General features: G+C 43.5%; 1 protein-coding gene across 1 annotated transcript in view; it reads left to right on the forward strand.

Moving 5' to 3' along the window:
• The window catches only part of GPR139 (G protein-coupled receptor 139), a 40,226-nt gene extending 25,938 nt beyond the window's left edge, over positions 1–14,288 (forward strand). The window contains exon 2 of the mRNA XM_065893448.1: positions 13,354–14,288. Within this exon, the coding sequence (XP_065749520.1) occupies positions 13,354–14,288 (935 nt within the window). The remainder of the gene's footprint in view (positions 1–13,353) is intronic.
• The last annotated feature ends 13,703 nt before the right edge of the window (positions 14,289–27,991 follow it).

The following is a 27,991-nucleotide window of genomic DNA, read 5'->3' on the forward strand; positions in this document are numbered from 1 at the left end:
TGGAAGAGGCATTTGACACTTTTGCATCCAACCTCAGTCAACTTCTTCACCCTCTGAGCCTCAGTCTTTCTCATCTACAAGAGGGGATGAAAATAGTACCTACTTTATTAGCAAGGATTACATACTGGATATTTAAGGTTAGATATTATAATATTAGATAATGTCTGATATTGTAGACATGAAATATGCTTCATGGATATGAAGCAGTGAGTTCAGGGCCTGACAAACAGCAAACAGTTAGCTGCCCTGAGGACCTTCCTCTTTCCTGCCTTCGCACGTGCTATTCACCCTCCCTGGGAGCCTCTCCTTGTCTTGTGTGCCTGTTTAACCCCCGACCACCTTTACCAAACGGGAGCTATGATACTAATTTTTAAATTATTTCTTTATTATTAACCGGCTCACTTTGCAGATATGGAAACTGAGGCTCTGAGAAGGGAAGGGGCTTGTCCAGGAGCACACAAGCGTCTATGTGAGAACTCAGTCTAACCCGAGGGGCCTCCTAACAAAAATGGAAAAGCTAAAGATGCTTTCTTTTTTCTTCCACGGTTTTATTGAGATATGATTGACTTACAACACTGTGTAAGCTTAACATATACGGCATGATGATCTGACTTACGTATATTGTGAAATGGTCACCGCAATAGGTTTAGCTGGCGTCCGTCATCTCACAGAGATACAAGAAAAAGCAGAAAAGGAAACAAAAATGTTTTCCTTGTGATGAGAACCCTTAGGGTTTACTCTCTTAACAACGTGCATCTGTAACATACAGCAGCATGAAGGACACTTTCACTGACCGAGTGTGAGAAACAAGTTAGAGGTCTTTTCTCCAGCCAGTTCTCCCATCCTCAAGAACTACACCAGGAGAAGCCCCACCTAGATTTGCGGGCGCTGCTTCGCCTGCACCAGGTCTTCGCCTGGTTCAGTTTGTCACCTTCACAGGACTGGTCATCACACTCGCAGACAGTAACTGTGACCACTTACACTGCACACTCTCCCTGGGCCAGGCGCCGTGCTAAGAGCTTTGTGTGTGTGTGAGATTCCCTCTAACCCTCACAACAGCCCTCTGAACTGGACAGCACTGTTACTCCCATTTTATTGACTGTTCCTTGTGTTTACTTGCCCAAGAGTGCCAGCAAGAAATGTGCACATCTGGGGTGCTAACCCAGCTCCTCCAGACATCAAAATTCATGCCTCTCTAAGGAGCCTGTCCTTTCTGATAACTCTTCTGTTTTTGTTTGCTGGAGAGCCACCTCAAGCCCTGCCCCCATCTGTCTCTGTGACAAACCCCCAGAGCTGAAAAAACACAGTCGCATCCATCACTTAGTACAAAAGTTGACCCAGAATGGCACCATCAAGTGCTTTCAGAATGCTTCTTTGACTTACCAGCTGTGCCGTCTTGGACAGGTGGCTAAACCTTTCTGAATATTAGTTTTTCCTCATTTGTAAAATGGAGATGAGAGCCTACATTCTGCTTGCACTGTCATCTCCTTAAATATTTCTTTAAGTCAGTTCACTTTTTGGATAAATTTATTTTATAAACAGGCTTTTATCACTACCCTAAATGGAAAAATAACATTCCTCTAATACCACTTAAACTAAATGTATAACTTTGAAAGTAAAAATGTTCATCAGCAAATCTCATAAAATCATCTCATCTATACAGAGCCACCCAGCACACAGTAGGTGCTCAGTGCATGGTAGTCATAAGAAAATGAAGCTTGGCATTGAGAAGTATGGTTTGGAAACTTTTGAGTCTGTTGGCCAACTTGAATGTGGTTTCCCAGTTGAGAATCTAGTTGTTGTCATGCTTACCCAAAGAAGCTGTGCCTAGTCAAAAAGCCAGAAGCAATTTTACGGTCAAGAGAAGGCCAACTGATTGGCCTGTAGCCTGGAGGATGACTCACTTCTCCCCATCGCCCTGAGTCAGACTGCCCTGGGGTGGCAGCCATCTTAGCTCTTGCTGACTACTCAACCACAAGGGCAGGCTTGCTAGGTCTCAACTAGTCCTGGTCTATACTGGAAAACACTACTTTATTAAGTTCTGGGAAAAAGGAAAACTGCACCATGTATCCAGGTCCCAAGACTTCCTTGTGGCAAATCCACAACATTTCTTCCACCAAGGCAGGCATCGCCAATTCATTGCAGCACTGCTAAACCCAGGTGTGGTTTTGGAATAAGTTTCAACATGGCGCCCAGCAGCCTCTACCAGTCAATTGAAGAGTAAACATTTTTTGTCATCCCTGCCTCAGGCTATGCTATCACCCCGGGCAGGAGATCCTAGAAAGGGAGATTCAAAGGAGGAAACACAGATCCTAGCTTTGAAAAGGATCCACTCAAGTGCTAAATGTGGTGACAAGTAGGGTCTCCACAAAAAAGTAACAGTGAAGGGCATGATAGTAAAGCTACAAAGAAAATTAAAGACCTGTCAAATAAGAACTAAAATTTTAAAAGAACAGAAGCTGTTTCAGAGAATGCAAGAAACAACTGAGTTATCATATAGTAATGGCTCTTAAGGGTATAGTTCCATAGATAAAGACCGATGTTTTTCTCCACCAAGCATAGAAAAATAAAGGGGTGGGGGTTGTTGGTGGGACACAGCTGCAGCTAGAGGAATTGGGAATGAAGAATTTCCAGGGCTTCCCTGGTGGCGCAGTGGTTGAGAGTCTGCCTGCCGATGCAGGGGACACGGGTTCGTGCCCCGGTCCGGGAAGATCCCACATGCCGCGGAGTGGCTGGCCCCGTGAGCCATGGCCGCTGAGCCTGCGCGTCCGGAGCCTGTGCTCCGCAACGGGAGAGGCCACAACAGTGATAGGCCCACGTACCACACACACACACACACACACACACACAAAAAAGAATTTCCAGATAAGGTGACAGGACTATAGTGCCTGGAATGATCCATGGAGGTAAACGAGAATCTTCCACGGATTCCTTGAGAGCTCAGACTCTCTCCTATTCAGCTCTGCTTCTAGCAAAGAGTCTGGCCTCTAGCTCAATAATTGTCTGCTGAACTGAACTGGCCAGGTGTGAAAAGTAACAAAACTAACATTTACAGAGTGCTCACCATGTGCTAGGGGCTGTACTAAGCATTTTACACGTTATTTCCTCTATTTTTCTAACAACCTATGAGGGTGATATTTATATTGATGCCGATTTCACAGATGTAGGAATTGAGGTTCAGGGAGATTAATCACTACACTTCACAACCTCTTCCAGCTATGATAGGTTCCTTTTTTTCTATTTTTCTTTTTAAGCGAGAATTTTAAAAATTATTTATTTATTTTTTGGCTGTGTTGGGTCTTCGTTGCTGCGCGGGGGCTTTCTCTAGTTGCGGCGAGTGGGGGCTACTCTTCGTTGCGGTGCACAGGCTCCTCATTGCGGTGGCTTCTCTTGTGGAGCACAGGCTCTAGGCGTGTGGGCTTAGTAGTCGTGGCTCGCGGGCTCTAGAGCGCAGGCTCAGTAGTTGTGGCGCACGGGCCTAGTTGCTCCGCAGCATGTGGGATCTTCCCGGGCCGGGGCTCGAACCTGAGTCCCCTGCATTGGCAGGAGGATTCTTAACCACTGTGCCACCAGGGAAGTCCTATGATAGGTTCTTATGTACTTGGATATGTGGGGTGAAGTTCAGCCTGCAAAGAGGAAAAAGAACAAATGGCCCTTCAGAGCCCTTGCAGGAACCTGGAAGCTATCCCTCAGGGATTGCCTTCCCATGAGCTGGGGCCCCACTGCCTGACCTCCACCCCCCTAGTCGACAGTCAGTTTCCTGCCCCCAATAGCCAACTTCAGGAAGTACGTTCCACATTCCCTGGCTTCTGCCCTGGAGCAAGTGGAACAATGGGAAACAAGGTTGGCCACTGGCCAGCGGGCAGTGCCTGGGGTTGGGACCACATGGACGGACAGCTGCCCTTGGGAAACCCTTCCCTGCTCCTCTCCTAGAAGCCCTCAGGGCACAACCGCCTGAAGACCTCCTGGCACCATCCACAGAGGTCAAAAAGACTGAACCAAGTCTCATCAGCATCATCTCCCCCCATCCCCCACTGGAGACAAGAGATTTTAATAATGCTGATGGGGTAGGAAAGGCCCGGGGGGCATCGGGGGCTGAGTCAGTCAGCAAAATGCATAAGACTTGGGCATGTGGGTGTAGGTTAGGGCATATTCATCATCCTTGGGTTCCGTGGCTCCTTCTTTGGGGAAGGGAGAGAGCATCTAGAGGGGAACCAGTCAAAGAGCAGTGAGGGAGCTGTTAGGGACTGAACAGCTGAGAGCTCCTAACCTGAGAGGACGCAGCACAGAGGCACCAACGTCTGTGTGGGGAAATGGGGAGGGGCAAGGGTTGGCTTCTTGGGAAGGGAGCCAACCTTGGCCTGGGTGAGCTCTCGAGAATACCTGGTATTCCCAAGCAGAGTGGGGCAGGACCCAAGGCTCCCTTCTGTGGGCCTCCTTAAGGAGAAAAAGGCATTCAGGGAGCACCCCCCCTCCAAGGGGTGCTAGAATTGTCCTTCAGGCTCAGCTGGGGGCAGACAAGGCACCAAGGCACCAGTTGTCCACGGTCGGGCAGGGGCAGCCTCCAAGCTGGGCGCCGTCCTGCTGCCAGGTCAAGCCCTCCAGGTAGCGCACAACGTGGATCTGCTCGGCCAGCACCTGGCCCTGCCCTTGAGGCGCCGCAGGTGTCAGGCTGAGCTTTCAGGTCCTTCCTGGTGCCCAGCAGGAGGATGTACACCTCAGGGCAGTGGTGACACACTGCTGGATGCCACTTGTGCCGCACGTTCTCTGGCAGTGGAGACATAGATGACAAAGACGTTGGGCTGAGGGTGGGAGAGTGTGCGAGATGGTCGTGCTCCTGGCCCCGCGTCCCACAGGTTCGGGCTCACCGTGCGCCAGTCAGGTGCACTTCGGGCACTGTAATCGTCGAACGCCGCAGGGGTGGACTCCTCGGGGAAGGCATCAGCTGTGTAGCAGAGGAGCCCCATCACCTACCACCACTCGCTTGATGCTGTGCATGGTGGGTGCAGCTGCCGCGTCGAGGCCACGCCTCCCGCCCCTTCTGGCCCCTCTGGACGCAGCGACCTGGTGCCCTGCCCACCACGGGGGAGCTGGGGCAGCAGCAGCGGCTTGGTTCAGGGTTCCAGAGCCAACACCAGCATCTTATTTCCCCTTTCCCCTTTATCTCCCCTTGCTCCAAGATCCCTCCGAGACCTGTAGTGGAGCAGGTAACAGTAAGGGAGATGACAGCCCTCAAGAGCAATGCCCCATCACCCAGTTCAGTCCCCACTCCCCAGCTGATCTAAACAAGGGCAGTGCTGACTTCTTGCCTGCGAGGCTTAGAAATTGCTTTTCCTAAAAACCTGTCCTTGAGGCACCTTCCAGCAACCATATAAATAGCACCACTGGAATGGCTCACAGTGTCAGGGGTCATCATGTGTCTGTAGGACATGAGGGCTGACTCTTCTAGTACAAAAGATAGGCACCTTGAAGGAGGGAGGGATGCATTTAAGTCACAGGGGATGGTGGCTGAAAGGGGTGAATTACTCTCTTTTTGGAAATTCACGAAAATATAATTTAGGATGCAGATAAAGAGGATTTGCAGAAGGTAACGCCAGGAATTTAATCAGCCCAGATACACAACTCTTTGTTCTTTTCAGAAGACCTGCGTGGACCAAACAGCTGTGGTGTCAGTGGCCTGCTCTCGTTCACATAACTACCACTGTAGTCAGAAAGTGCTTCTTGGTGTCTAAACTAAATCTTTTTGTAGCTTCACCTTGAGCTCTTTCCCTTCTTACAAATTCTATTAGCTGCCTTTAAGAAGAAAGGAGGGAGAGAGGGAGGGAGGGAGAGAGGGGGGAGAGAGGGAGGAAGGGAAAAAAATGTGTGTTACCCTTTAAGCCAGCATTTCTACTTTTGAGAATTTATTCTACAGAAATATGCAAAGATGTTTAATGAAGCTCTGTGGTGGCCAAAATAATAAAATAAAACAAAATAAGTAATGTCCAGCCATAAGTGAACATTTCATGAATATAATTGACATAGGAAAAAATCCACGATTTATTTCTAATTGATTAAAAAACCAACTTGGGGCTTCCCACATGCCGCGGAGCAACTAAGCCCGTGTGCCATAACTACTGAGCCTGCGCTCTAGAGCCCACGAGCCACAACTACGGAAGCCCGCACGCCTAGAGCCCGTGCTCTGCAACAAGAGAAGCCACCGCAACGAGAAGCCTGCACACCGCAACGAAGACCCAATGAAGCCAAAAATAAATTAATTAATTAAAGTTTTTAAAAAAGAGAGAGAAAAAAGATAATAAAAAACCAACTTGCACAACAGTATTAGTGTATGATCTCATTTTGTGGTGATAATCATATTACCAATTATATTTATAGTTATAGGCATATAAATACCCTAGAGATACAAACACCAAATGGTTAATAAACCTCTGTTCTGGTTGCAGCATTGCAAACCACCCTAAAACTTAGAGGCTTAATACAGCCATTTAGGATTATTTGTCCTGGTTCTTAGGCTGACTGGGCTCAGCCAGATGGCTCTTTCTCACGGTCTCTCACAGTAGCAGCCGCAGGGCACTGGGACTGCAGTTATTTGGGGGTTCCGTGGAGCTGGACATCCAAGAGCGCTCACTCACATGACAGACACATGACACAGACACATGACAGACAGTTGATGTTGGTTGTCGGCTACCAGCTCACCTGGGGCTTTCAACCAGAGTCCCTACACACGACATCTCCATGTGGCTTGGCCTTCTCACAGCTGGGCTCCAAGATGGAGCGTCCCAAAGCAGGTATTCAAAAGGCCCACGTACAACCTGGTCATGCAGTGTCACTCCCACAATAGTCTATTGGTTGAAAGTGAATCACAGGGACTTCCCTGGTGATGCAGTGGTTAAGAACCTGCCTGCTAATGTAGGGGACACGGGTTTGAGCCCTGGTCCAGCCTTGGATGGGGGAAGATCCCACATGCCGCAGAGCAACTAAGCCCGTGTACCACAACTACCAAGCCCGCATACCACAGCTACTGAAGCCCGCATGCCTAGAGGCCATGCTCTGCAACAAGAGAAGCCACCAGAGAAGTCACCACAACGAGAAGCCCGCACACCGCAACGAAGAGTAGCCCCCACTTGCTGTAACTAGAGAAAGCCCATGCGCAGCAACAGAGACCCAACGCAGCCAAAAGTAAATAAATAAAGTTATTTTTTAAAAAAAAGGTGAATCACAGGACAAGCTCCAATTCAAGGGGAGGAGACTACACAAAGGCATGAACACCAGGAGGTATGGTTCACTGGGGACCGTCTAAGAGACTAGATACCATAATATCTCTAGAAAATGCGATTCGGACAGACTTTCACTTTCCAGTGTCTAATGTAATAGTTACATGTACAAACTCAGGAGACAAAAAGCCTGGCTTAACGTCTGGGCTCACCACTCGCTTGCTCTGTGACCACAAACAAGTTACTTATAACCTCTCTAAGGCTCGATGCTCTCAGATAATTGTTCCAACCTCATAGGGTGGTTGTAAAAATTAAATGAAATTAAATGTGTGTAAGATGCTTAGAAGTAAATGCTCAATAAAAGTGAGCTAATATTATTATTATACGCTGATATAATGTTTAATTTTTACAGGTATATTTTACTTTTGTAATTGAAAAAAATAATTTTCAAAGACCAAAAGAAAACCAAGAAATGTAGCAGAATTAAGAGATATAAACTCAGAACTCCCGGTCAGGGCTTTTCCAAGGAATCTCCAGGAACTTCTTAGTCCTCACAGACACAGAAAATACCTCTGGAAGACCTTTCCCTCTGCACCAGTCAACCGTCCAGTGGTGGGGTCTGACAGCCCAACCTGTGTTGATCTTTTAGCGCTCCCTAAATCCTCTCAAGTTTGAGCATGGTAAGCTGCAAAGTATAGGAAATGAATTCCCCCAAGAATATAACCAAGAAGCTTTGCAATCACAAAACATGGGCTTTATATTACCCACCTGTCCAAAGACACCATTGACAGAAAAGATTTGCTTTTTAGAAGCATTGACTTTTTTTTTTTTTTTTTTTTTGTGGTACGTGGACCTCTCACTGTTGCGGCCTCTCCCGCTGCGGAGCACAGGCTCCGGACGCGCAGGCTCAGCGGCCATGGCTCACGGGCCCAGCTGCTCCACGGCATGTGGGATCCTACCGGACCGGGGCACGAACCCATGTCCCCTGTATCGGCAGGCGGACTCTCAACCACCGCGCCACCAGGGAAGCCCAGAAGCATTGACATTTTGATCATGAAGTTCACGGGGGCTTGCTTGGATGGGATTGGTTGGTTTTCCACACAACAGATTCTTGGACCTGTTAGTTTGAGAAAAAAGCTGAGAAATGGAACTTCAGGTGGTGATGACTTGGGTTTCTTCGCTTATTCACCCCTTATAAATGCACACAGACCCTGTCAACACCACTCCTTTTCTTTGGGGAAAAAACTATCACAGTGGAAATGAAAGGATTTTTCAATGTGGGGAATTATAGCAAATGCCAACCTTGGGAGTTGAAAATTCTACCTTCTCATTTCTTTTTCAGAAAATCAATACACGGGCATTGTTCCATTCCCCTCTGGGTCTCTGTGGCTCACACATCTCTCTCATCCCAAGGATGTTCTAAGTGTTCTTGATATTGCCTTGGGAGCAAATCGACCTGCACGAAAGAAATGGAAAACTCAATGTCTGCGGGTTAGTTTCTTGAGAGACGCAATTACTAGAAACTTAAGGAAATGTCAAATATGAAGAGCTGGAAATTTAATTTGGAGTTGATGACTTGCCTGAATTAAAGCATTAATTAGATGGAGATGGAATATTTTTGAAGAGTTTGGATATGGAAAATTTTTAGCACCACATTACAAACAGGGTTCGATGAGGAAGTAAGAGATGGTGTTGAAAAGTGACTCTCCGCAGAATATATACAGTCAGCCCTCTGTATCCGTGGATGCGGAACCCACGGAGACAGAAAGCCATCTGTACTCTACAATTTTATTTAAGGGACTTGAGCATCTGCAGATTTTGGTATCACAGGAGGGTCTTGGAACCAAATACCCTGCAGATACTAAAGGATGACTGTTTAACATTTTTTTCTAGGGAGACCCCAGCATTTATTCATTCCTACCCCCCTTATAAGCTGGGGAGCAGAGCAGGGACATGAGAGAGTGTGTGGGCGTTGTTTAATGAATGGAAAAAAGAGGTTCTGAGAAATGATGGCACTTTTCTAAGTCAGGGACAACTGAGAGAACAGGAATCACTTTCCTCCGGCTGGAAACAAAGCGGAACTTGATATTCCATAAAGTCAGAGAGAGCTGGAGTCAACTTCAGGCTCTCCCACTTACTCAGTTTGTGGCTATGGAGATATAACCTAAATATCCAAGCCTCAGTTTCCTCCCCTGTAAAATAGGGGTGCTAATAGGACTGATGAGAGTCCTTCTTTCAGTTCCATGAATACCAAGTTCTTTCCTACCTCAGAGCCTTTGCACTTGTCATTCCCCCTGCTTAGAGTTCTCGTCTCACGGATCTTTTTATGGCAGATCCCCTCTCCTCATCCTTAACTGAACTCAAATGTCCAATCTAAAAAACAACACTCCCCAACAATTTGTCTCATCCCTTGGTTTTATTCTGTATAGCACCGCTATCTCAAATTCTGTTGTACGTTTTTGTATTTATGTGTTGTCTCTCTCACCCACTATACTATAAGTCCCATGATAAAAGGGAACTTGTCCATTTTGTTAATTCCTGCATCTCCAGCACCTCATAGAGCGCCTGACACATAGTAAATGCTCCGTTAATAATTGTTGAATGAGTGGATTCTCAGTCAAGAACTAACATTCATTGAGATCTTACCACATGCCAGATACTGTTCTAACCACTTTATAAAAATTATCTCACTTAATCCTCAGAATAACCCTTTAAACCTATTTTATAAAAAAGGAAGCTAAGGCACAGCGGGATTGAATAAATTTGCCCAAAGCCAAAGAGTCAATAAATAATAGAGCCAGGACTGAACCCCAGGCAGCCTGGCCCCAAACTCCACATTCTAAATCACTGTGCTCTGATGCTCTTGGCTTGATGGGAAAGCATCAGACCTGGTTTTTTTTTTATATATATTTATTGGAGTATAATTGCTTTACAATGGTGTGTTAGTTTCTGCTATACAACAAAGTGAATCAGTTATACATATACATATGTTCCCATATCTCTTCCCTCTTGCGTCTCCCTTCCTCCCACCCTCCCTATACCGCCCCCCGCCCCGCAGGTGGTCACAAAGCACCGAGCTGATCTCCTTGTGCTATGCGGCTGGTTTTACAGCTTGAGTTCCATGAAACTCTGACAGTCAGGTCGGAGTAGCCTAAATTTTGACCCATAACCTCCTCCAAAGCCTTTGCCCTTCATTCTGTATCTATGCACCTGTGGCTCATGTATCACTGTGTGGATTCTTGTTTGTCTCTTTAATATTCAGCCCCTTGCATGCTGTTTCTACACTCTGAGTGGAGACTCTGAATGTCTACAATACTAATTTGTATCCATCTTGGGCTCATGTACACAGAAGGAAGATGCTAGATGTTTTCTGAAAGGATGTCTAAATGAATAAGACATTTTCGAACACTTTTCAACAGGCTGTTTAATAAAAGAGAGCTATGAAGTGCAAAAATGTACACAAAGCAAGTAGAAATCCATATGAGTATTCCTTGCCTTAATAAACTCAACTCTTCATGCTTTCCCCACCTCAGGGCCTTTGCACATGCTGTTTCCTTTGCTTGAAACACTTTCTCCAACCACCTTTTTTGCCTATTTACCTCCTACTGGGTCTCCAAATTTCAGCTTGGACATCACTTCCTCAGTAAAAATTCTTCTGATCACTAATAGCACTTACTAGAGCTTCCAGTTACACATTTTCTTCTGTGATTCTTCGGTTGATGCTTTTCTTACATAGTAAACTCTAAGCTCCATGAAGTTAAGATGGACCATGTCTATTTTGTTCAATATCTCCTTCCAGGGCATAGCTCATAGTAATTATGGAAAAACACTGTTGAATGCATAAGTAAACTTTTGAAATTCCAGGATTAAGAATATAAAGAATTTTGCTTTAATGGACCTCTTTTCTTAGATATTGACTTAAAGTAAAATTTACTCATAATTTTTCTTTATTGTCCAGGGTGTAACACACTCACATGGTGCCCTCGCCCCCGCTTAGAAGTACTGATATTGCCGAGTGGTTTAAAGCATGGGTATTGAATGCTCTAAACCACTGGGATTGAATACTGGATAATTAATATAATTGGTACCTTAACTCTCCACCACTTCAAAATGTTATTTCAAAGTGCTTTGAGCAAGAACAAGGACAGCACAGTCTTAAACAAACAAACAAACAAAACAACCTGACAGTGCCGAGTAATAAGAGGTTATGGAGCAACTGGAACTCTCATACTCTACCGTTGGGAGTGCAGATTAGTAAAACCACTTTACAGAGCAATTCAGCAATATCTGGTAAAGATGAAGATGCACATATTCTAAAACATAATAAACACCCTTCTACATATGTATATACTACCTGAGAGAAACTCTGACACACAGCTACTTCTCATGGAGAGTCATATCAAGGTATTAACTATAGCAGTTTATAACAGCAAAATCCTGAAACCAATTTAAATGTGTGTATATATATATATATATATATATATATATATATATATACACATATATACATATACAAAGACACATAGATGTCTATATATAGTATATGTGTATATATATATATATACACATATAGACAGCTAGATATATATGTCTACATAATATATGTATATATACATATATAGACATGTGTGTATATGTATAAATATGTCTACGTATATATGAATAAATAAATTGCAATAAGGTTATTAATGGAATTGCTCTATAGTTGTTAAGATGAGTGAAATAGATCTACATGTATCAAAAAAAAAGAGGTCTCAAAAGCAACTTGTTGTGTGAAAAAAAGCAGCATGTAGAGTGGCAGGTTCTGTATAAAAGAAGTTAAGAGTATGCAAACGTGGCCCTGAAGACCGCAGCACTGTGGCTGCCTCTGGTGGGAAAGGGGGAAGGGAAATGATGGGCTGGAACAATTTCAAAGGAGACTTCAACTGCATCTATAGTGTCATTTCTTTATTTAAAAAGAACTAAAGCATATGTGGCAAAGTGTTAAAATTTGCTTAACCTGAGTGATGAATACACCAGAGTGTGCATATTAAAGACATTTTCACATGTGAACTATTGTGAAATAATTATAAAGGCACATGCGAGAAAGAGAGCCCTGGATTCCAGCTCTGCCACTGCACTTCAGACAGGGGACATAAATTCTCTCAGACCCTTGTTTGCAAAGTAGGATTAATAATGTTCAAATTTCAGGTTTGGTTGTGACTTAATGAGAATAAATGTGTAGAATGACTTCCAGATGTTATCCATTGGGATATCATTTTAGAGTGAGTCCCTAATGACTTTCCAGATGTATCTTATTCAGAGAGACATTTGTTTTTTTTAAAACTGATCAGAATTATGTGGATGCATTCCAAAACAATTCTGACCCCCAGAAAAATAATCTATTGCTACTATATTTGCAAAACCCGTATACACACATATTATACAGACATGCATAAGCACAGATTATTTATTAACTATGATTGCCCTGAGGGAGGGGTATTTGGGTGGTTGCAGAATACGAGTGGAAGGAAATTTTACCTTTCTATTAACTTTAATTATGTACCATGTGTACCTACTCTAAAAATAAATATAATTTATTTTTAAATTAATCTAAAGGTCATGATCTTCTCCATTCCTTCAATTCTGAACCCACTTAAAAAAGAAAGGTCTTAAAATCCAAGTTCTAAAGGTTCTTAAGAGGTTGTATAGTCCAATGTCCTACCTGAGCACGGGAAACAGGAAATGCCATCCCAACCCCATATTCTCCATGCAGTCAGACAAAAGAAAGAGCACAGGATTGGGGATTAGAGGATCTGGGTTTGGTCCCTGTCACCATGAATGACTAACTCTGTGGCTCTAAGTGAGTTCCTTAAGTTCTCTGAGACCCAGTCTCATTTCTGAAGTGAGGACAACGGCAGCACCACTGTCATGACTGTGTGAGGGAAAAATTAAGGACCATGTGAACAGGAAACTTTGTCAAAATCGTATCCAGATGTTTGTGTGAGGTGCAATTGCGGTGCAGAGGTTGTCCCTCAAGAGCATGGGTTCAGTCCCTTTGATTTCCGTGGGAGTGCCTGAGACACCATGCCTAGGGGCCCCTAGTAGGCAATAAAGTCATCTTGCTTCAGATGTAAGCCAGATTCTCTTGTCTCCACAGCAAATATCCTAACCGTGATCATCCTCTCTCAGCTGGTGGCCAGGAGACAGAAGTCCTCCTACAACTATCTCCTGGCACTTGCCGCTGCTGACATCTTGGTCCTCTTTTTCATTGTGTTCGTGGACTTCCTGTTGGAAGATTTCATCTTGAACATGCAGATGCCCCAGGTTCCCGACAAGATCATAGAAGTGCTGGAATTCTCATCCATCCACACCTCAATTTGGATTACTGTTCCATTAACCATTGACCGGTATATTGCGGTCTGCCACCCGCTCAAGTACCACATGGTCTCCTACCCAGCCCGCACCCGGAAAGTCATCGTAAGTGTTTATGTCACCTGCTTCCTGACCAGCATCCCCTACTACTGGTGGCCCAACATCTGGACTGAAGACTACATCAGCACCTCCGTGCACCATGTCCTTATCTGGATTCACTGCTTCACTGTGTACTTGGTGCCCTGTTCCATCTTCTTCATATTGAACTCCATCATTGTATACAAGCTCAGGCGGAAGAGCAATTTTCGCCTCCGTGGCTACTCCACAGGGAAAACCACTGCCATCCTGTTTACCATTACCTCCATCTTTGCCACACTCTGGGCCCCACGTATCATCATGATCCTCTACCACCTGTATGGGGCACCCCTCCAGAACCGCTGGCTGATGCACGTTATGTCCGACATCGCCAACATGCTGGCCCTTCTGAACACGGCCATCAACTTCTTCCTCTATTGCTTCATCAGCAAACGGTTCCGCAAAATGGCGGCCGCTACCCTCAAGGCCTTCTTCAAGTGCCAGAAGCAACCAATACAGTTCTACACCAACCATAACTTTTCCATAACAAGTAGCCCCTGGATCTCGCCGGCCAACTCACACTGTATCAAGATGCTGGTGTACCAGTACGACAAAAATGGAAAACCTATAAAGGTATCCCCATGACCTCATAGGTTTGGCACCTAGTGTCTCTGCGTAATCCACTTCCAGATGCGAATGTGGCCCATCCTATGGCTGAACAGCTCTCCTTAAGAGTGCTAACCTGACTTCCTGTCTCCATAGATTGAGCGACTCTCAGACTGGTAGATGAGGAAAGATGGAGGAGAAGAAAGAAAAGCATGAATCTTGTTTTCATTTATGCGTTCATTTCTACCAAGTCATGCTGACAGCAAAAGTTCCTACCAGTTTGAAGATGTCATTGGAGGTTGTGTTATTATCCTGTGGCCTGTAAGGACACACAGTAGAGAAATAGTCTATGACTTAGCCTTGGCCCCATCCACAGTCACTGGAAACCGCTCATTTATGTGACACATCAAGCCACAGTAGCACATAGCTGAGCCCACACTCTTCTTCCGAGAGCTGAGGTCATCCATCATTTCCCTGTGCTGTGACCAGCAGCTAACGATGCTGACCAATTCGAGAATTTTCCAAGGTGCCCTTTGTCCTAGTGAGGGTTTTGGTCTTGAAGTGGCCCTGGCACCCCAATCTGTAGAATGAGATTCTGGGGGCAGGGGAGGATTGGATCTTACTCAAACTCTGGCCAGAGCTTCTGTGAAAAGGCTCCTGGCCAACATAACCACGACACTCAGACCTGGGGTCTAAGATGCAGTCTTTCTATTTGCCATTATGTATAGATTTTAACTAGTTCCTCCAAAACAAAGACCCTGCCTGGTGTGTGGGGATATAGGAGGAGTTCTTGAGCCCAGAAAAACAAAAAAATAAGCCCACTCTTGCCATTGTTCCAATCCATCCTTGTGTCAGCTGTGTATGGTCTCCTTACTCAAAAAGCTTGTTGCGGTGCCACTCAAGCTTCCTGGAGAAGCCTTTATGTGTAGAGTTGCCAACCCTGCCTCCCTGCTTGCTGAAGCCGTCACCAAACTGTTTTATTGGAAGTGACTTTGGAACTGGGTTTAGTTTTTGAGGGTCAGGAACTGTAGCTCTGCAGGTGTAAAGGGAGACATTCTCAGCTCTGCCCCACTGTCCAGCTGGCATTGCCATTTAGCCGCAAATGGCAGTGGAAAGGTATGCATGTTGTCTGCATGTCTGCGCTTTGATGCACATGGCTCAAAAGGGTGGTGCCAGTTTTTGGTGATGCTATTTAACCCAGATCCTTTGCAAAATAATAAAATATGAATTTATTTATTCTGCTCTTGTCTGTCCAAGGCAAGAACAGTTCTAGGGTGTAATTAATAGAGGCTTCCCCGGGAACTACAACTCATGTGTGCACACACACAGACTTGATTACGTTAGGTTCCTATGTACCCCATGATGTGTTTTGAAAGAAAAATCCATGCTGGAGTTTTTCTCAGTTACCTTTTTTTAAAAACTTCTCTCCCAGATTCCCAGTATTTGAACTTATCCCTGTTCTAGAAGAAGTCTTCCAAAATGATTTTGGAATTGTATGATATTTTTGGTGACCCAACAAAAAGCAGACAGTCCACCTGGAACACCTGGTTCCTCAGGCTGAATTTTTACTGCACTTTTGTCCCTAAATTGGAAGACATGTCTACCCTCTGAAAGGGAACTTGCAATAAATGAGCAGGGTAGAAAAGGCTCTGATGTCACACAATCCCTAAACTTCAACCAATGTCCTCAACACTAATTCAATACAACCTTAGGTCACATTCATCCTGATGATCCGATTTCCTACTCCTTTTTGCAGTGCGCGGGCCTCTCCCGTTGCGGAGCACAGGCTCCGGACGCGCAGGCTGAGCGGCCATGGCTCACGGGCCCAGCTGCTCCGCGGCATGTGGGATCTTCCCCGACCAGGGCACGAACCCGTGTCCCCTGCATCGGCAGGCGGACTCTCAACCACTGCGCCACCAGGGAAGCCCCCTACTCCTTTTAAATAATTGCAGTAGAGTCTCATCAAAAAATCTGGCAGAGCCAAAGTTATTTCTGCAAAGTTCTCAGGAAGGAGCCATGTTGGAGACCATATTCTACCCCTTAAAAACTTAGCTAAGTTTTTTTCCAGCATTGGAACAGTTTGCTGTTTCTTCTGTTGAAGACAAGACGGAGTTGGCTTGCATTTAGGGACCATATGGTATGACTCTCATGTACCCAAGAACATTAGGATCACACTGGTGCGTCAAGATGCTCCCACTAGAAGAGGTTCACGGCAGTTGCTTGACTGAGGGACAAGCAGATTCGTTATCTCCCAGGTCACACTCTCCCCAGGGCATGTGCACATCTAGTGGAAGAGTGGCCAGATTTCCCCACAGAGTTCCCCTTGAGTTGCATTTCCCTCTGTTTCTTTCTTGCCAAGCATGTGTAGTCAGGCACCTGTTCATTAAATGTGCGAATGATGCGACTCCACCACACCCCCTTGTGAATGAACATTGACCAAAGGCTACCTACACCTAATATATATACGTATTTATTTAATTATTTATTTTTAAACACATAAATGCTAGTCTGAACTATACATGAATGAGTCACAGTGCAATATCTATAAAGGTTAAGCAATTCCTTTTTGAGAATGTATGCAAGATGAAAAATATGTATGTGGATCTCAATGCTCTCTGCTCCACGTTTTTAGTTGTATGTAACAATTATTTATTGATGTTTAAAAAGTAAAACCTGGGTGTGCATTTGGAATGTTTTCCTCATACACTCGTTTATTACTTCTCTTAACAACAGAGGCTGTACCAACTAGTATTGTGATCACTCTTCCTTCTGACTGTATTTTATATTTTGATACAGTAATGTTTAAAAGAGGTCTGATTTTTGAAGGCAGCCCAGAGGTGTTGTCTTCTGGTTAAAATGCATACAAACGCCTGTTGGCTTAGGTTGATACATATCTCCTAAAGTTTAGTTCAGATAATCTAAGGACTTTTAATTTATTCTTATTTATAGTAATAATTGTGGACAAAAGTTAAAAGTTTTTTTAAAGAAAAAAAACAAACTTTTAAGCCTTTTCTTTCAGGCCAGTTTTAGAAATAAAGCCTTGAATTTTGAAGCCTGTCACGTAAACAGCTGCTGTTGATGGCACTCAAGCAATTGCCTTATAACAGGATTTTGTGATGCCTCCTTCAAAGACTGTTAACTAGCATTCCTCTTGTATGATTTGTGTCCTTGGTTGGACATGCAGTGATGCTACACATGTACACACTGTATCTTTTTTATTGAACAGCTCAAGGACTGAACTGTCTAATAGGAAGGAAATAAGGAGGATGAGAGACAAACCATAAAAAACAGACCATGAGAAGGCATGAAGTTTCATTTTGCAAACACTCTGCAATTAGAAAAGGTTACTTTGCACAGTTGGTGCCTACTGGTCCAAAATGGGGGCCTATCTGAAGTGAATAAGAGACTCTAGTGTTGGCTATTCCAGTTGAAAGAATGGAATAAAACGTTACCATAGAAAAATAGTAGATGTTCATATTTTCTTAATTAGATATATTGTGTTTGGACTTGTTTGTATTATAATAAATTCTAATATGGTGCACACTTGGTGTTTGGTAGATGCATATATGCTCAAGCAATGGCAGAACTCTGATTAAAATTTTTAAATAAGTATCTCCCTTATGCTTTGTGCTGGTGCTAGAATGTGACCTGAGTCCCACCTGCCCCTGCCACTGAGCTCTGCTTCCTATAATCCTAAATTAGGTAGCTTACTGGTTATAAATCTGAATTCTTTTCTGACTACATCGTCTATGCATCTTCGAGACTGTGGTGGCTGTTATCATAGTGGAAATCTAGCATAATGGCTGAGAGCTTGGGCTTTGAAGTCAGACAATCACAAATTCATGTCCTAGCTCCACAATGTACTAGACGTTTGACCTTGAACAAGTCCTTGAAGATCTCTGAAAGATTGTCCTCATGTAGAAAGTGGTGTAAAAGTCAACTTTTCCCAGGTGCCTGAAAGGTAAGTAGACACTCTCAAGGTCAGGACACCAAAGTTTGGAGTGAGTTATTGTCAGCTGTAACTTTGCAGGCTCTGCCACTTTCTAGCTGTGTGGCCTTGGGCAATGTTTTCAATCTTTCTGAGTCTCGTCTCCATAAAATCGGGCTAATGGTAATTCCAGTACGTACTTCATGGGGTGGTGATTATTAATAGTAGAGCTAAAAAGAGCCTCCAATTGTACCTCCTCTTACAGGTGAGGATGCTAGACCCAAAGACTTAAATGATTTTGTCCAGAGTAGAACCCAAGTCACCTAACACTTCATCCTTTCCACTCTACCTCATCGCATCTCTGCAAGATTCTGATTCATCCCTCCAAAAGTTCACATTATTTTCGTGCCCTTTTTAGAGTTGGTTATATTACATAGTTTTCCGACTCTTCCAACCCAGGTCATCCAAGCGTGAGATATAGTATCACAGCATCATAATTAAAACACTTGATTTGACCTTTCCCTGTGAGGTGTAATTTTTGTTTTTAATTGACTCTATCAGGAATTCTAACCACAGCTCTCAAACCAGCTATGCATTTCCCACACAAACCACTGTCAATTCTGACAGCCACCCACAAACTATTGCCATAATCTGTCTTTGCATCAACTTGGAGCATGAAAGTAACTTACAAGTTGAGAGGGAAGTACAGAAAAGCAAAGATTTTGATAAGAAGTTTGCAAACAGAAGCTGGTAAGCATGACCACAGTGTTCTCGTTAATTTCGTTCACCAACTCAGGGAAGCAGGATAAAAGTGAGTTGATGGAAGTTGAACTGTTAAATAATAATCCTTTTATTACATTTATTGGCTAAATGTGATGGCTCAGCCTCTGTGAGGGTGTGCAATTAGTCTGAGTACTTACCAGACACAACAAGGGGGATGAGAGGTTTGTGTCTATGGGATAAATAGACACAGTGGATTTCCTGGGTTTACTGAAAGAACGTGTCACTGTCATGCCAGAAAAAAAAAAGAAAACTTTTCTGATTAAAAAGGAGCAAAACAGGGCTACGGGGAAGAGAGATGCCATCTCACCAACTCTGCATGAGAAGTTACCACGTCTGCGGAACTTTGTTACCTAGTGAATGGCGGTAACATGACATTTCTCTCCACTGGAGATAAAACAAGAAGGAATGAGACCTAAACTGCAGTATAAGGGATTCAGATCAAACCAAAATAGAAATCTTCACAGTGATGTCTATTAACTCCACAAATGGTTTTCCACGGGAGTCCTTAGAATCTGCTTCTCTGTATATATTTCCAAATGGATTGCATATCAATCAGAGTCTTGGAGGGAAGCAAATCTCACTCAGATGATTTCAATAAAAAGACTTTAACCAAGAGACCATTCAATAATGATCTGAGAAAGAATAAGAGCTATCGAGGCACCCGGGAACTAGAAACAATAGGAAGCCTCACCTCCCTATGCCTGATGGGGCAACGGGAGGACATAGCTGTTACTGCAGCTCAGAGTAGGATGTGCTTTGGAGAAGGGGCTTTCCAGCAAGCAGGTGCCACACCGCTGCCAGAGACATGATGCCAGAGAGGAAGGAAGGGGTACCCCAACCTCTTTCTTCCTTCCCTCTGATATCATGCTGATGCCTCCACTGACCGAGCTCAAAGAGAAGTCAGCGAGGGAGTGCAGGTGATGCGGTCCATCGTGGCCAGATCGCAAGGCACAAAACAGTGAAAAATCAAGGGCGAAGTGAGATAGGAAGTGATTACAGAATAACCAGCAAAGGGTAGATTCTTATTTTACTATCATAGGATGCTGGAGAGAATCTTAGAGATTATTTCACCCGAATATCAAAAAGAAAGAAAGCTAAGGCCCAAGAGATCCCTTTGCCCAAGATTATAAAACCTAGATGTTGGTTGGTCCAATTTCCAATGATTTCCTAGCACATTACAGGAAATATATGTCATAGACCTTTACAAGCTTGCTTTCTAACCTTCATCATTAGAAATTTCTTTTATTCATCTTCAGCATCTCCAATGACTAGACTATCAACTTGAATACGTCTAGGAATGGAAATAAAGAGCGCCAAGAGAGTGGGCACTCATTTAACAACCATGTGTCCCAGCACTCCCACGGTCATTGATTTATTTGACATGTGGCAAGATCCATTCTAGGCATAGTGATTCAAGGCAGATTCAGTGAACAAGACAGATAGGGCCCCTGCCCGAGTAGGAGAGACAATACACAAGGAAGCCAATAAAATCATTTCAGGTAGTGATAATTTCTAGGAAATAAATGATAGTAAGTGACTCAGGTCAGGAGGAAAGAAGAGCAGACAAGTTAGTCAGGGAAGGCCTTTTTGAGAAGGTAACAGAACTGGAATCCAAATTAAAAGGAAACAGTCATATAAAGAACATTCCAGGCTGAGGGGAAAAAAGGACAGAGGCCTTGAAATGGGAATAATTTTGAGTACTCAAGGAAAAAACAGAAGACTAGGACTTCTGAAGCACAGTGACCCAGCAGAGGATGGTATTGGACAAGGCAAGGGGGGGTGGGCAGGAACAAAACCGTGCAGAGCTCCGTGGGCCCTGGTGAGGAATTTGGTGGTAAAAGGCAATGGAGAATTTTAAGTAAGAAATTGATGTGATCTTCTTACTTCATTTAATCATCATAACTCTTAAAATGCTGTCACCTCCTTTTTTCAGATGAGAAAACTGTCTCGTGGGAATTAAATTAAGCTTGTTCAAGGTCACAGTGAGTAACTTATGAATTGTTATTTAAGCCCAGTCCCGTCTGGTTCCATGAGCCACTTCATCAGGCCACTTTGACACATTTTCCTTGACATCCCAACACTCTCCTGAATTAGCAGCTTGTTCCCATTCACCTTTTCAGTATCCAAGGTTGATATTTAGGCTAAAGTCATCCTCTAATTCCAGTAATGAGGATTCAGAGATCATCAGGTCATAATATTAAATGGTTCTATTTCATGGTCCAATTCATGTGTCTAATGATATCAGGCAAAGTAGAGTATCAGCCCCACAAGACTGTAGATGAAATAATACAGACTCTACTAGCAGGTAGGGCATTAAGAATGTATATACTTTTTAAAACTTTCCCACACAACCCGCAGTAATATATTCGATATCATTGTTTTGCAGATGCTTTTGTATGCAGATTTCAAATCTTGGTCCTTCCCTAGTTTATGCACTGTTCTTTCAAAAAAAAAATTGGACTTCCGGGAAGACGGCGGAAGAGTAAGACGCGGAGATCACCTTTCGCCCCACAGATACACCAGAAATACATCTACACGTGGAACAACTCCTACAGAACACCTACTGAACGCTGGCAGAAGACCTCAGACCTCCCAAAAGGCAAGAAACCCCCCACGTAACTGGGTAGGGCAAAAGAAAAAAGAATAAACAGAGACAAAAGAATAGGGACAGTACCTGCACCAGCGGGAGGGAGCCGTGAAGGAGGAAAAGTGTCCACACACTAGGAAGCCCCTTCGCGGGCGGAGACTGCGGGTGGCGGAGCGGGGGAGCTTTGGAGCCGCGGAGAGAGCACAGCAACAGGGGTGCGGAGGGCAAAGCGGAGAGATTCCCGCGCAGAGGATCAGGGCCGACCGGCACTCACCAGTCCGAGAGGCTTGTCTGCTCCCCCGCCGGGGCGGGCGGGGCTGGGAGCTGAGGCTCGGGCTTCGGTCAGAGCGCAGGGAGAGTACTGGTGTTGGCGGCGTGAACACAGCCTGCAGGGCGTTAGTGTGCCGCGGCTAGCCGGGAAGGAGTCCGGGGAAAAGTCTGGACCTGCCGAAGAGGCAAGAGACTTTTTCCTCCCTCTTTGTTTCCTGGTGCGCGAGGAGAGGGGATTGAGAACGCTGCTTGAAGGAGCTCCAGAGACGGGCGCGAGCCGCCGCTAAAAGTGCGGACCCCAGAGACAGACATGAGACGCTAAGGCCGCTGCTGCCGCCACCAAGAAGCCTGTGTGCGAGCACAGGTCACTCTCCACAACCCCCTTCCGGGGAGCCTGTGCAGCCCGCCACTGCCAGGGTCCCGGGATCCATGGACAACTCCCCCGGGAGAATGCACGGCGCGCCTCAGGCTGCTGCAACGTCACGCTGGCCTCTGCCGCCGCAGGCCCGCCCCGCACTCCGTGCCCCTCCCTCCCCTCGGCCTGAGTGAGCCAGAGCTCCTGAATCAGCGGCTCTTTTAACCCCGTCCTGTCTGACCAAAGAACAGACGCCCCCCGGCGACCTACACGCAGAGGCGGGTCCGAATCCAAAGCTGAGCCCCTGGGAGCTGTGAGAACAAAGAAGAGAAAGGGAAATCTTTCCCAGCAGCCACAGAAGCAGCGGATTAAAGCTCCACAATCAACTTGATGTACCCTGCATCTGTGGAATACATGAATAGACAACGAATCATCCCAAATTAAGGAGCCCTGTGGATGAAAGGCTCTTGGTGCTACAGCCAGGAGTTAGTGCTGTGCCTCTGAGGTGGGAGAGACAACTTCAGGACACTGGTCCACAAGAGGGCTCCCAGCTGCACATAATAGAAAACGGCAAAAATCTCCCAGAGATCTCCATCTCAATGCCAGCGCCCAGCTTCACTCAACGACCAGCAAGCTACAGTGCTGGACATCCTATGCCAATCAACTAGCAAGACAGGAACACAACCCCACGCATTAGCAGAGAGGCTGCCCAAAATCATAATAAGTCTACAGACACCCCAAAACACACCACCAGAAAGACAAGATCCTGCCCACCAGAAAGACAAGATCCTGCCTCATCCACCAGAACACAGGCACTAGTACCCTCCACCAGGAACCCTACACAACCCACTGAACCAACCTTAGCCACTGGGGACAGACACCAAAAAGAACAGGAACTACAAACCATCAGCCTGCAAAAAGGAGACCCCAAACACAGTAAGATAAGCAAAATGAAAAGACAGAAAAACACACAGCAGATGAAAGAGCAAGATTAAAACCCACCAGACCTAACAAATGAAGAGGAAATAGGCAGTCTACCTGAAAAAGAATTCAGAATAATGATAGTAAAGATGATCCAAAATCTTGGAAATAGAATAGACAAAATGCAAGAAACATTTAACAAGGACCTAGAAGAACTAAAGATGAAACAAACAATGATGAACAACACAATAAATGAAATGAAAAATAATCTAGATGGGATCAATAGCAGAATAACTGAGGCAGAAGAACGGATAAGTGACCTGGAAGATAAAATAGTGGAAATAACTACTGCAGAGCAGAATAAAGAAAAAAGAATGAAAAGAACTGAGGACAGTCTCAGAGACCTCTGGGACAACATTAAACGCACCAACATTCGAATTATAGGGGTTCCAGAAGAAGAAGAGAAAAAGAAAGGGACTGAGAAAATATTTGAAGAGATTATAGTTGAAAACTTCCCTAATATAGGAAAGGAAATAGTTAATCAAGTCCAGGAAGCACAGAGAGTCCCATACAGGATAAATCCAAGGAGAAATACACCAAGACACATATTAATCAAACTGTCAAAAATTAAATACAAAGAAAACATATTAAAAGCAGCAAGGGAAAAACAACAAATAACACACAAGGGAATCCCCATAAGGTTAACAGCTGATCTTTCAGCAGAAACTCTGCAAGCCAGAAGGGACTGGCAGGACATATTTAAAGTGATGAAGGAGAAAAACCTGCAACCAAGATTACTCTACCCAGCAAGGATCTCATTCAGATTTGATGGAGAAATTAAAACCTTTACAGACAAGCAAAAGCTGAGAGAGTTCAGCACCACCAAACCAGCTCTACAACAACTGCTAAAGGAACTTCTCTAGGCAAGAAACACAAGAGAAGGAAAAGACCTACAATAACGAACCCAAAACAATTAAGAAAATGGGAATGGGAACATACATATCAATAATTACCTTAAATGTAAATGGACTACATGCTCCCACCAAAAGACACAGATTGGCTGAATGGATACAAAAACAGGACGCATATATTTGCTGTCTACAAGAGACCCACTTCAGACCTAGAGACACATACAGACTGAAAGGGGATGGAAAAAGGTATTCCATGCAAATGGAAACCAAAAGAAAGCTGGAGTAGCAATTCTCGTATCAGACAAAATAGACTTTAAAATAAAGACTATTAGAAGAGACAAAGAAGGACACTACATAATGATCAAGGGATTGATCCAAGAAGATATAACAATTGTAAATATTTATGCACCCAACATAGGAGCACCTCAATACATAAGGCAAATACTAACAGCCATAAAAGGGAAAATCGACAGTAACACATTCATAGTAGGGGACTTTAACACCCCACTTTCACCAATGGACAGATCATCCAAAATGAAAAGAAATAAGGAAACACAAGCTTTAAATGATACATTAAACAAGATGGACTTAATTGATATTTATAGGACATTCCATCCAAAAACAACAGAATGCACATTTTTCTCAAGTGCTCATGGAACACTCTCCAGGATAGATCATATCTTGGGTCACAAATCAAGCCTTGGTAAATTTAAGAAAATTGAAATTGTATCAAGTATCTTTTCTGACCACAACGCTATGAGACTAGGTATCAATTACAGGAAAAGATCTGTAAAAAATATAAACACATGGAGGCTAAACAATACACTACTTAATAACGAAGTGATCACTGAAGAAATCAAAGAGGAAACCAAAAAATACCTAGAAACAAATGACAATGGAGACACGACGACTCAAAATCTATGGGATGCAGCAAAAGCAGTTCTAAGAGGGAAATTTATAGCAGTACAAGCCCACCTTAAGAAACAGGAAACATCTCGCATAAACAACCTAACCTTACACCTAAAGCAATTAGAGAAAGAAGAACAAAAAATACCCAAAGTTAGCAGAAGGAAAGAAAGCATAAAAATCAGATCAGAAATAAATGAAAAAGAAATGAAAGAAACGATAGCAAAGATCAATAAAACTAAAAGCTGGTTCTTTGAAAGGATAAACAAAATTGATAAACCATTAGCCAGACTCATCAAGAAAAAAAGGGAGAAGACAAATCAATAGAATTAGAAATGAAAAAGGAGAAGTAACAACTGACACTGCAGAAATACAAAAGATCATGAGAGATTACTACAAGCAACTCTATGCCAATAAAATGAACAACCTGGAAGAAATGGACAAATTCTTAGAAAGGCACAACCTGCCAAGACTGAATCAGGAAGAAATAGAAAATATGAACAGACCAATCACAAGCACTGAAATTGAAACTGTGATTAAAAATCTCCCAACAAACAAAATCCCAGGACCAGATGGCTTCACAGGCGAATTCTATCAAACATTTAGAGAAGAGCTATCACCTATCCTTCTCAAACTCTTCCAAAATATAGCAGAGGGAGGAACACTCCCAAACTCATTCTACGAGGCCACCATCACCCTGATACCAAAACCAGACAAGGATGTCACAAAGAAAGAAAACTACAGGCCAATATCACTGATGAACATAGATGCAAAAATCCTCAACAAAATACTAGCAAACAGAATCCAACAGCACATTAAACGGATCATACACCATGATCAAGTGGGGTTTATTCCAGGAATGCAAGGATTCTTCAATATACGCAAATCAATCAACGTGATACACCATATTAACAAATTGAAGGAGAAAAACCATATGATCATCTCAATAGATGCAGAGAAAGCTTTTGACAAAATTCAACACCCATTTATGATAAAAACCCTCCAGAAAGTAATAGGCATAGAGGGAACTTTCCTCAACATAATAAAGGCCATATATGACAAACCCACAGCCAACATCGTCCTCAATGGTGAAAAACTGAAAGCATTTCCACTGAGATCAGGAACAAGACAAGGTTGCCCACTCTCACCACTCTTATTCAACATAGTTTTGGAAGTTTTAGCCACAGCAATCAGAGAAGAACAGGAAATAAAAGGAATCCAAATCGGAAAAGAAGAAGTAAAGCTGTCACTATTTGCAGATGACATGATACTATACATAGAGAATCCTAAAGATGCTACCAGAAAACTACTACAGCTAATCAATGAATTTGGTAAAGTAGAGTAGCAGGATACAAAATTAATGCACAGAAATCTCTGGCATTCCTATACACTAAGGATGAAAAATCTGAAAGTGAAATCAAGAAAACAGTCCCATTTACCGTTGCAACAAAAAGAATAAAATATCTAGGAATAAACCTACCTAAGGAGACAAAAGACCTGTATGCAGAAAATTATAAGACACTGATGAAAGAAATTAAAGATGATACAAATAGATGGAGAGATATACCATGTTCTTGGATTGGAAGAATCAACATTGTGAAAATGACTCTACTACCCAAAGCAATCTACAGATTCAATGCAATCCCTATCAAACTACCACTGGCATTTTTCACAGAACTAGAACAAAAATTTTCACAATTTGTATGGAAACACAGAAGACCCCGAATAGCCAAAGCAATCTTGAGTATGAAAAACGGAGCTGGAGGAATCAGGCTTCCTGACTTCAGACTATACTACAAAGCTACAGTAATCAAGACAGTATGGTACTGGCACAAAAACAGAAATATAGATCAATGGAACAGGATAGAAAGCCCAGAGATAAACCCACGCACATATGGTCACCTTATCTTTGATAAAGGAGGCAGGAATGTACAGTGGAGAAAGGACAGCCTCTTCAATAAGTGGTGCTGGGAAAACTAGACAGCTACATGTAAAAGTATGAGATTGGATCACTCCCTAACACCATGCACAAAGATAAGCTCAAGGTGGATTAATGACCTAAATGTAAGGCCAGAAACTATCAAACTCTTAGAGGAAAACATAGGCAGGACACTCTGTGACATAAATCACAGCAAGGTCCTTTTTGACCCACCTCCTAGAGAAATGGAAATAAAAACAAAAATAAACAAATGGGACCTAATGAAACTTAAAAGCTTTTGCGCAGCAAAGGAAACCATAAACAAGACCAAAAGACAACCCCCAGAATGGGAGAAAATATTTGCAAATGAAGCAACTGACAAAGGATTAATCTCCAAAATTTATAAGCAGCTCATGCAGCTTAATAACAAACAACCCAATCCAAAAATGGGCAGAAGACCTAAATAGACATTTCTCCAAAGAAGATATACAGACTGCCAACAAACACATGAAAGAATGCTCAACATCACTAATCATTAGAGAAATGCAAATCAAAACTACAGTGAGATATCATCTCACACCAGTCAGAATGGCCATCATCAAAAAATCTAGAAACAATAAATGCTGGAGAGGGTGTGGAGAAAAGGGAACCCTCTTACACTGTTGGTGGGAATGTAAATTGATACAGCCACTGTGGAGAACAGTATGGAGGTTCCTTAAAAAACTACAAATAGAACTACCATATGACCCAGCAATCCCACTACTGGGCATATACCCTGAGAAAACCATAATTCAAAAAGAATCATGTACCAAAATGTTCATTGCAGCTCTATTTACAATAGCCCGGAGATGGAAACAACCTGAGTGTCCATCATCAGGTGAATGGATAAAGAAGGTGTGGCACATATATACAATGGAATATTACTCAGCCATAAAAAGAAACGAAATTGAGCTATTTGTAATGAGGTGGATAGACCTAGAGTCTGTCATACAGAGTGAAGTAAGTCAGAAAGAGAGAGACAAATACCGTATGCTAACACATATATGTGGAATTTAAGGGAAAAAAATGTCATGAAGAACCTAGGGGTGAAACAGGAATAAAGACACAGACTTACTAGAGAATGGACTTGAGGATATGGGGAGGGGGAAGGGTAAACTGTGACA

The sequence above is a fragment of the Phocoena phocoena genome, chromosome 15 (assembly GCF_963924675.1).
Source record: "Phocoena phocoena chromosome 15, mPhoPho1.1, whole genome shotgun sequence".
NCBI classification, from domain to species: domain Eukaryota; kingdom Metazoa; phylum Chordata; class Mammalia; order Artiodactyla; family Phocoenidae; genus Phocoena; species Phocoena phocoena.